The 10,117-nt window shown below is 42.0% G+C and overlaps 2 protein-coding genes across 3 annotated transcripts; one reads left to right on the top strand and one right to left on the bottom strand.

The window, feature by feature from the left end:
* The first annotated feature begins 149 nt into the window (after window positions 1-149).
* Window positions 150-2,805, top strand: NIP7 (nucleolar pre-rRNA processing protein NIP7). Its single transcript, XM_080828353.1, has 5 exons — window positions 150-255; window positions 367-453; window positions 551-689; window positions 1,200-1,340; window positions 1,555-2,805. The coding sequence occupies exons 1-5, from the start codon at window positions 200-202 to the stop codon at window positions 1,672-1,674; spliced, it is 543 nt and encodes a 180-aa protein (XP_080684479.1). The 5' UTR covers window positions 150-199; the 3' UTR covers window positions 1,675-2,805.
* A 201-nt stretch (window positions 2,806-3,006) lies between these two features.
* TMED6 (transmembrane p24 trafficking protein 6) lies at window positions 3,007-8,802 on the bottom strand. 2 transcript variants are annotated; one of them, XM_080828352.1, is made up of 5 exons: window positions 8,553-8,792; window positions 8,277-8,327; window positions 6,956-7,082; window positions 5,225-5,376; window positions 3,007-3,423 (listed from the first exon to the last, which is right to left on the bottom strand). In XM_080828352.1, the coding sequence occupies exons 1-5, from the start codon at window positions 8,763-8,765 to the stop codon at window positions 3,190-3,192; spliced, it is 777 nt and encodes a 258-aa protein (XP_080684478.1). In that variant the 5' UTR covers window positions 8,766-8,792; the 3' UTR covers window positions 3,007-3,189. The 2 variants fall into 2 exon arrangements, with proteins under 2 accessions (XP_080684478.1, XP_080684477.1); XM_080828351.1 differs by lacking the exon at window positions 8,277-8,327 and having other exon boundaries at window positions 8,553-8,802.
* Window positions 8,803-10,117: the final 1,315 nt, after the last annotated feature.

Raw genomic sequence — 10,117 nt, 5'->3', positions numbered from 1 at the left:
AGGACCGGAAGCCACGGGAGGTTCGTATCCGGCCCGCTTGCTTTGCCGATGGTCCTCCAGGCTACGGGGCACTGGGGCGGGGAACAAATTGAAGGCGGCTAGAGAGGCAGGCTTCGGGGTTGCCAGGGAGCGGCCGGCGGCTGACTTCCGTTTCCGGCCTCTGAGGCACGCGGATTCGGTGTTGTAACCCAGCGGGAAAATGCGGCCTTTAACTGAAGAAGAGACCCGCGTAATGTTTGAGAAGATAGCGAAATAGTAAGAGCGCGCCGAGGGGAAGGGGAAATGTGTGTGTGGCGGGTAGAGTGGGGACGCGGGGCCGGGAGGAGGCTGTTGGGGCGCTGTCTCCAGCCCTCCTTTTGCTTTCAGCATCGGGGAGAACCTTCAGCTCCTGGTCGACAGGCCCGACGGCACCTACTGTTTCAGGCTGCACAACGACCGTGTGTACTATGTGAGGTGAGGCGGTGCCGGGTGGACGACAGTAGCCCCGGGTGGGGGACTGGGTCCCGCCAGCTTCTCCCATCTGACACCTTCTTCTTCCTTACCCCTTCAGTGAGAAGATCCTGAAGTTGGCCGCCAACATCTCTGGGGACAAGCTAGTGTCGCTGGGGACCTGCTTCGGAAAATTCACTAAGACTCACAAGTTCCGGTTGCACATCACAGCTCTGGATTACCTTGCCCCCTATGCCAAGGTTTGTAGGGTGGTATTCAGTCGGCCACTGGGGAGGAAGGAAGTCAAAGATGAGGGCCACGTCAGAACGCAGATAATCGGGTAGCTTCTCTGTCACGGCTCAGTGCCAGCTCATGGGGATGTTTGCAGGTCTTGCTGCTTGGGCATGGTTGGGGTTCTGGCATGAGGATGCTGTGTGGTTGCATAGTCGTTGTTATGTCCAGCAGAGTAGAAAAGCCTATGCAGACCTCACTCAAGAAAAGCAAATTGGTGGCTTCGGTGAGAGCATAGTGGGATCCAGAAAAGAAGCTTTTAAACTATCCATGTGAGAGATTACAGAAATGAAGAAAGAATCTCCTGGCAGTTATGTTTACGGAGTGAATAATTAGAGTTAACCATCCATATTTCTCTTTTCCTTAAAATGCTTTCAAGAAATTAATCACATATCCAGCAGCTGGCTTATGTGCAGGGTTACAGCAAGTAGCATTTTAATGCCTCTTGGATTTAATTCTGGTTGTTTTTTTTTTAATAGTATAAAGTGTGGATAAAGCCTGGAGCAGAGCAGTCCTTCCTGTATGGGAACCATGTGCTGAAATCTGGACTGGGTCGAATCACTGAAAATACTTGTCAGTACCAGGGAGTGGTGGTGTACTCCATGGCAGACGTCCCTTTGGTGAGTAGAGATGGTAGCTGTTATAAAAACCAAGTATCTTTTTAATCAAGAAGGATGTATTTTCAATCAGTGCGCTTTAGAGACTAAATTTTCAGCACCTTTCAAATTTCTCGAAGATAAGAACTGTATTTTTTCATCTTCATTATTTCTACCCCCTCATTGCGTGCCAACTGAATGACTTGAGTGAATCAGTGTCTCTTCTTTTGAATCCCAGGGTTTTGGGGTGGCAGCAAAGTCTACACAAGACTGCAGGAAAGTAGACCCCATGGCGATTGTGGTATTTCATCAAGCAGACATTGGGGAATATGTGCGGCATGAAGAGACTTTGACTTAAAACGAAATCATCGCAAGGACTTATGGCTGTGTGGAAGGGCCTAGCTTTCTTTCCTGTGTCTGTGTAGGCTCCATCATCATGTTGAATTTTGTCAACACTGTGACTTCTTCAGGGACTTCTTAGTTTAATATTCTCTCTATTATGGACGAATGCAGGCTGGATTCTTATGCGGAAATGGCTCAAAAACAGTGTTTCAGATCTTTGCGTTTGTGACTAAATAGAATACTGTGTTTTATATTTGAATCAAGGGGCTTCTTGTCTTGAGTAACAGGTTCTAAGTCATTGGAACTGAGGACAAGAATAGCTAGCTTATTGTTATCTGTGATAACACTGTTCTCCAAACTCATGATAAGAACACAATAGATTTTTTTCATTATTTATTAATACCATGGAAGTCAGATATTACCATTTAGAATGGTAGGTCACATATGGGATTTTACAAATGAAATTTGGATAAAATAACAGCAATTTGTTCTGCCAGTTTTCTGTGTAGTAGGTTCTGTGTGGTGTGGGAGAAAACCTTGGATTCAAACCCCAGTTCTGACACCTGCCAGCTGTATGGCTTTAGAGGCGTCATTAAACTTTGATAAGCTTATTTTCTTCTTCTGCTTCAAAAAACAGCTTTAACCATCTACCTAAGAATGGTTTTTAGAATTAGAAACCACATTTGTAAAGCACTTAGCACAGTGCCTGGCAAATGTTAGGTGTTAAATAAATGGTAAGAATTATTTTTATATCGCATATACCGGGTATTTCTATTACTAAGGATAGGATCTTCTGTAGTTATAGTATAGTTTTGATTATATATCTCAGTTCTTGTTCTCCTTTTTCTTAGATGGTAAGATCCCAAGCTAATGTTATTTTCATCACTGTGATTTCCCTTACAAACCTTTATTTACCTGACTGGACTAGACAGAAAGCATTAATCATAGACACTGAAATAATTCAGCTCCTCCCACCTTACCCATGCCTGCCAAAATTATTTTTGGAATTATTAAAATGTTTTTTTAATGAAAAAATTCCACTAAGTTTTTTAAAACTGCCTGTATTATAAAACATTTTAAATACACTTTTTTCTGCTTATTTTAAATTCCAAAGGTGACATCTCTAAAAATAAAATTTTCAACTACAAAAAAGCAGTCTACCAATTCCTGTTTTTGTATGCAACATATAAAACAGATATGTTTTGTCCCATTTTTTTTTTCAATTCTTCTCCTTCCCAAGGTGTTGTGTAAACTCTCTAGATAGACTTAGTAAAGGTTGAGGGACCGCTGTATGTTGAACAGTATTTTGATGGTAGCATTTGGTACACACTTTAGTAATAGCTAATATCAAAACTTGCACATTTATTATTGCCATTTTGAGGCAACTGGAGAGGAAAGGAAAGCAATAGACTAAGATGTTCTAACAAGATAAATTGATTTTTTCCGATAATCTACAAAGCTTATTTGACCAAAACTTTGACAGAGCTTCTGCCCCAGAAGAAGAGAGCTAGGCTGCTGTAGTCATTTTGGCTTAACATCTTGGCTTTTTCGTGTCTGTAGTCTTTGGGACATTGAAGAGACGCTTCAAGAAATACAGCTGCAGGATTCCAGAAAGAATAATAACAAGGCTCTGAGCTGTTGACCACCAGTTCACATAGTTATAGTTTGATTGGAGAAGGAAAAAGTCAGCCATTTTCCTCATACGGGCAAAGTTGTAGTATCGCCACATGTGGAAGATATTGTTCTGCACCTTTCGTGTACTCTCCTGTGAGACAGAAAATGAAGTAAAGAGAGGGTCCTCCCTACCTCCCGTCTGGTCTCACCTGGGTGCTTACGAGCACTAATCTAAGTTACCTGGAAGTTGAGTAACTTACTTAAAATTTTATGATATGTAATAAGTTGGTTATTGTAGTTGTTAGTAAAGCTGGTTTTGCTGTATATGAAAAAAATGTCTGGACTTTAGTTTAAAGGATTTTTTTTTTCCCCTTGGTGGTGAGCAGCAAAGCAGAATTTATTGAGCCATAGCAAAGTGATAGCACAAAGCTCCTGAAGAGGGAGGGGACCCAGGAGGGTTGCCTAAAAGACACAATTTTATAATGAAAAATTTCAGTGCTGAAACTAGAAAGCTCTTTCAGGTGTCTCACAGTATCTCTAGATTTAGGCGTGTACTCTGTACGTCATTGCTGTTCTGGTGATGTCTCCTGTTCTTCGAATATGGTAGAAGACTAGGGCCTGCAGACTTCTTATTAAAGGACCAGATAGTAAATATTTTTGGTTTTGCAGGCAGTACAGTCTGTTGCAACTACCAAACTCTGCTGTTGTTAGCACAGAAGCAGCTGTGTGTAATTGTCAAATGAGCATAACTGTGTTTCAGTGAAATGTCATTTGCGGAAACAGGCAGTGGGCTTTTGTGCACTGGAAAATACTATCAAGAAAGTGAAAAGACATCCCACAGAATGTTGGCAAATCACTTATCTGATAAGGGATTTATATCCAGAACATTTAAAAAAACTTACACCTCATCATTAAAAAGACAACCCAATTTTAAAACAGGTAAAGGATTTGAATAGACAGTTCTCCAAAGAAGATAGACAAATGGTCCAAAAAACATGAAAAGATGCTCAGTGGTCTTAGCCATTAGGGAGACAGAACTCAAAACCACAAGATACAACTCCACACCCACTAGGATGACTATTAATAAAAGAGTGGCATGTTGGCGAGGATGTGGAGAAATTGAAACCACATATGCTGGTGGGAGTGTAAAATGCCTTGGCCACTGGAAAACAGGAGTTACTCACAAAGTTAAACAGATGACCATGTGACCCAGCAGATTATACCATTTCTTGGTATACAGAAATTAAAACATGTTCACACAAAAACTTCATGCAAATGTTTATGGCTGCATTATTTATAATAGCCAAAAAGTGGACAACCCAAATGTCTATCAGCTGATGAGTGGATAAGCAAAATGTGGTTTAGTCATACAAGAGAGTATTAGTCATTCACAAAAGGGAATGAAGTACTAATATATGCTACAATATGGATTAATTTTGAGAACACACTTCACTAAGTGAAGGAGTCTGGAAACAAAGGCCACATTGTATGATTCTACTCATACACTGTATGCATGATACATACATACAATGTACAGGATAGGCAAATTTATAGAAACAGAAAGTTGATTAGTGAATGCTTGCCCAGGACTAAGAGGGGTCCTGGGGAAGGAAGAGTGACTAATGGGTGTGTAGTTCTTTTTGGGTGATGAAACTGTTCTGGAATTAGATGTGATAGTGGCAGGACCTTGGGAATATACTAAAAACCTCAGAATTGTACACTTTAGAATGGTGAATGGGCCATTCCAATGGGAAATGGGCCAGTTTTAGTTTGTGTGCCATAGTTTGCCAACTCCTGGTATAAAACAAGTGAGGAATTTCAAGAGCTCCAAGTCCTAAAAATTAAAGGATTCAGATCCCTGTGCCTGTTTGGTTTCTCCCCAGGTGAGCTCTCACTCAGGTGATATTATTTCCAAGGATGTTTCCACATTGTTACTCCCACAAAATGGTTACCTCAATGGCATCCAGAGTATCATTCAGTTGTTTTCTTTCATTCTTCTGTTTGTGGTCCATCTCAGGCCCCTCATAGAAGACTCCAAAATTGAGGTACACTTGCACAGAACCAAAGTGATTTTGCTGATTTTTTAGACAAAGCTGATAAAAACCTGTAGGAATCCCTAAATCATTACTAAAGCTTGGTCTCCACCCTTTGTTGATCTACCACCCTCTAAGTTTCTCTGAAGATACATGTTTACCAGTGTTAAAGGTACTACTGTAGTTCCTTCCTTTTACTTAGGAAGTAGAAAGATCCAATTTTTTATGTAGAAACCTTACATGATCTTCCATGAAACTTATTTTACTAAGTATGAGTTACAATATAGCGTTTTGCCAAATATTAGTGACTTAGTTCTGTAAATTAGTAAATTTGTAAGTAAATTTAAGTTAGTTCTATACTAGATTGAAAACAATGTATTCTTTGTCTTTTTCAACATATATTTCTCACATCTCCTATTGAAGCTCTTCTGCTTGACAAAGTGAACCGAAATTAAGAGCATGGTTGTTTTCCAGCTTCTTATATACCATTAGAGCTGGGGGCTACCATCTTGAACTTGAAACTAGAGAAAAAATTGATGTGTTTGAATGAAAGAAGCTATCCTGCTGAATGGAGTAACTCCTGCAAGGTGGTTTGTACAGGAGCTGATGGTTTAGGGTATATACTAGTGCTGGTTCTTAACGGGGGTCGCCACCCTTTGTATGTGTGTGGGAGTGGGGAGGAGTGGGATTAGAAAGGTGTGGCAGCATATTTGATTGTCAAAATGATTGGAAGGCACTACTGGCAGGTAGGGGCCAAAGGTGCTAACTCTCCTAGAGTGCTGAATATCCTGTGCTAACAATGAAGGATTGTTTTATGTCCCTGTTGAGAAACATTGTTTTTCTTTGTACACCCGGCTGGTAGAGAGGGCAGTTAAAACTGACCCCATGCCGGGGGCGCTTGGGTGGTTCAGTTGGTTAAGCATCTGCCTTCAGCTTGGGCCTCATGTCTGGCTTCCTGCTCAGTGGGGAGTTTGCTTCTCTCTCTCCCTTGGTCCCTCCCCCCGCTTGTGTGCTTGCCCACGTGCATGCTTGTGCTCCTGCTCATTCTCTCTTGAGAGAAAAAATAAAAACCAAAACCCAAAAAACTGACCCACGTTGTTCAAGGTGGGGACAGACTCGATCTGGCTGTAGAAATTTTCTGGTGACTGGAGAAGTGCTTTGTTGTGGAACGTGGGTATTTTCACTGTGATGCGTTACCTTTCGTTCTGAATCTGCTGTATAGTAACTGCCTCAAGTACTCTGATAACTAGAAAGAAGTGCTGTCCTCAAATAAATTTGTTAATTGGAATTCTGTATTATAAATGGGTCTGTTTTGGTCACTTTCTCATAACCTGTTCAGTTGGAGACAATGAGATAAAATTGGGCTTCTGGACCCTGGAGTTACAATAGTCACCTGGAGACCCTGTCCTGAATCTGCCAGTGGACAGACTGCCTCTGCTGCTGGCAATCTGCTGTAAAGTTTTGATGTTGGTGCTGAAGGCTAGTTTTTGGTGTTCAAAGCTGTTTAGTCCCCCTACTGTTTGATCATCCCTCTGTGAAAAAGCCAGAGCTTTACATCTCATGTACTTCAGTAATTTCAGTACTTCCTCATTATTGACCCAGTTTCAAAGAAACTTATGATTATTACAGTAACTGGTGATGAAAACAGACCTGTCTCTTTGGTAGAGAAGTTTATCTGGCCTCGAACATTCTGAGAGGAGTCTATGAGGAAACCCTGTGGGGTGTGTGCAGTGGCAGCAACATGTCGGTCGTGTGACATTCCCAGTGTCCGCTGCACCTGCCAAGACACATTAAAGAGGGAGAAAAGCCCCTGCTACATCACAGAAAGCTAGCTAAGTGCCAAGATTGACATTCCTGATCATCAGCACAGTGGTTCTCAATCAGGGATGGTACTGCCCAGTCCTCCCTGGGAGTTTGGATTGAGACAGCAGTGGTGTTGGGGGTTGAGTAGGAAGAGACAGCAATTTGAACATCCTGCCACGTTAGAAACAGTATTGTAAGACAAAGAATTACCCAAAATGCCAGTAACACTCCTGTTAAGAAGACCTGTCTCAGAATGTCCATCTGGTGTGTATCGATTGATACGTATGTTTTTGTAGAGTTCTTGATTGAACTTGCTTGGTTTTGACTTCCCTGGTGGTGTCTCAGACTTGGGCTTACTTGCTGCTTGACAGCAAATAAATAGAACATTCAATAACCCTTCTCAAGCTGGATCTTGATAAGCCCATGCTACAGTGTGCTTACTAGTAGCTACTGTCCTGTTATAAATTGAGAGATAAGAAAAGGCTCTGATAAGCTAACTTAAAATAAGCTTTGAGTTACAGTGCAATGGAATAAGATCAATATAGCCTATTCCTATGTAAACAAAATTTAGAAAGTTAACAGGTTTCTTTTTTTTAATTATTTTTAAAAATATTTTATTAATTTATTTGACAGACAGAGATCACAAGTAGACAGAGAGGCAGGCAGAGAGGGAGGGGGAGGCAAGCTCCCCGCCGAGCAGAGAAACCGATGTGGGGCTCGATCCCAGGATCCCGGGATCATGACCTAAGCCGAAGGCAGAGGCTTTAACCCATTGAGCCACCCAGGTTCCCCAAGTTAACAGGTTTCTAAGATAAAGAACAAAAGAAATTAACAGCCTTTGACTTTACTATTGAGTTCACCATTCTTGGGCACTGTGATATAAGACCACAGGATGGATAAATGTACTTAGCCTGTAAACAGGCAACTGGAAAACATCCACCTTCCCAAAGAAACAGAGGACTGTCTGGCCAAATAGACCCTTAAAGCGGCAGAGTAAATGTTGCTCCCCCGGTCCCATAAACTGAAGCATCTTTCTTTGAAATATCAGGGTCTGTTTCCAAAGTTCATGTAAGTTTTCATTCAACTTTGTACCATATCCATATTTTATTATTTTATAAAAATGGATTCTCTCTCATCTCCAAATCTGAGTTAATATATATATGATTACCTCTCCAGGAAGAGGCAGTCTGTTTGTCCCATGGCTTTGAGCACACTTCCACTGCCCCCAGTTTGAGAAGTCAAGCCATATGTTTTAGTGATTAGTCATCCGCCAAGAGTTTCCATCCAAGTGCAGATCGATTTCATTAACAGGTAGGGAATCACAGCATAATAAAGACAACCAGAATCCGGTATTTGAATAAAACCTGTCCCACTTTGCAAAAGGAAACAAACAAACAAACAAAACACAAGCCCCCAGTATGGCGAGAGGAGCCCATGTACTCACCTCATAACTGAAATACAAGTATCCAGTCTGGCGGGCAAATTGCCAGAAGCATTCTGTGCCTGCTGGAGGGATCATGATGGCAAAGTCAGATCGATCTGCTCCATGGAAGAGCAGCTGGTCCCCAGAGCCACTAAGGGGTTCTGTCTTCTGGCTCCTAGCAGAAGTCACTAGGTTCAGAACCACCAGTCCAGCCCCAAAGAGCAAAGAGAACATGGTGCTTTCTGGAGACTCCTCTGCAGGTGAACTGTTTGCGGTCTAGTGAAACCAAGTAGTTTAATCAACTGCTAGGGTAATCATTAACTTACAAGTCACACTTAGCCTGGTTTCAGGGCCACACATAGATATTCCATAATAGAACTGGCACGATATCCCCATGCTTGGCTCACAGGAAGTGTTTTTGGTTTTACCTCAAAAACTCAAGGGATGGAGCACCTGAGTGGCTCAGTCAGCTAAGCGTCTGCCTTCGGCTCAGGTCATGATCCCAGGGTCCTGGGATCGAGCCCTGCATCGGACTCTCTGCTCAGCGGGGAGCCTGCTTCTCCCTCTCCCACTCCCTCTCCTTGTATTCCCTGTCTCGCTGTCTCTCTGTGTCAAATAAATAAATAAAATCCTTAAAAAAACAAACAAACACCTCAGGGGCTTATCAAACCTACTTCATGGGTGCTAGATAGAATCTTCTCCAGAAGAGGCATTTCTGTCCTTCCTTTGGGTTATCATTTTTAAGTTCTTCTTGGGAATGAGCACTGGGTAAGTTTATTTACAACCATCCGAATATACAGACAAAGTTTGCCTGGAGAGATGTTTCTCCTATTCACATCAGATTGCTAGATGCTCCAATAAGATATGTGGGGCAAATCTGAGTGAACAGAGTATTTTCTGCCCAGTGCTAGATCTTAGCAAAAAGCACAGCATGTTACTGTGTGCAAAAATTTTAATGGACAAATAAAGTGAGCAAGAAGCAGTGGTCAGACTCTTCCACTGATAATCCTTGTTCTACTTTCCCCCTTGCTGATCCACTCTTCTAAAGCTATCCAAAAACCCACTTAAAGACTATATTGTTCAAACCCTCCATCTTCCCTCTTTTATTTATGACTTCTTTGGCACTCAGAGCAGGGAAAAGATTCAATTGAACACCTGCTGACTTCATGGCTGGCATTGAGCTAAAAGATTTACTTGCTTCCCGTGTGTTCTCACAACAGCCCTGGGAGGGAGGTACCATTACCTACTGCCTTAGAGATAAGAAAATGGACATTCAGAGATCCCAGTGGCCAGCTCCTTGACCCTGAAGCGCAGCTGGTGCAGCTGGGGCCCCGAGTGGGTCTCACACTCTTACCTATCAGGGCAGTGTTTATGTCAGTCTGTGAGTGCTGAGAGTGCCTAAATGTTTTGATTTCAGCCATAATCTTAAAAAACAAAACAGCATTAGCACCTTCTAACCAGATATTGCTTCAGAATTCATTGCGTTGACTCCCAAGTGGTAATCCTTTAAGTGTCATAAGCTAATAAACAAAGAACAGACTTCATAATTGTATTCAGTTCTAGCAAAGGCCACGGGATATCACGGT

Source organism: Martes martes, assembly GCF_963455335.1.
Source record: "Martes martes genome assembly, chromosome: 17".
In the NCBI taxonomy this organism is placed as follows: domain Eukaryota; kingdom Metazoa; phylum Chordata; class Mammalia; order Carnivora; family Mustelidae; genus Martes; species Martes martes.
The sequence above is the reverse complement of the archived record's forward strand: the minus strand, read 5'-3'. Positions and strand labels throughout refer to the sequence as shown.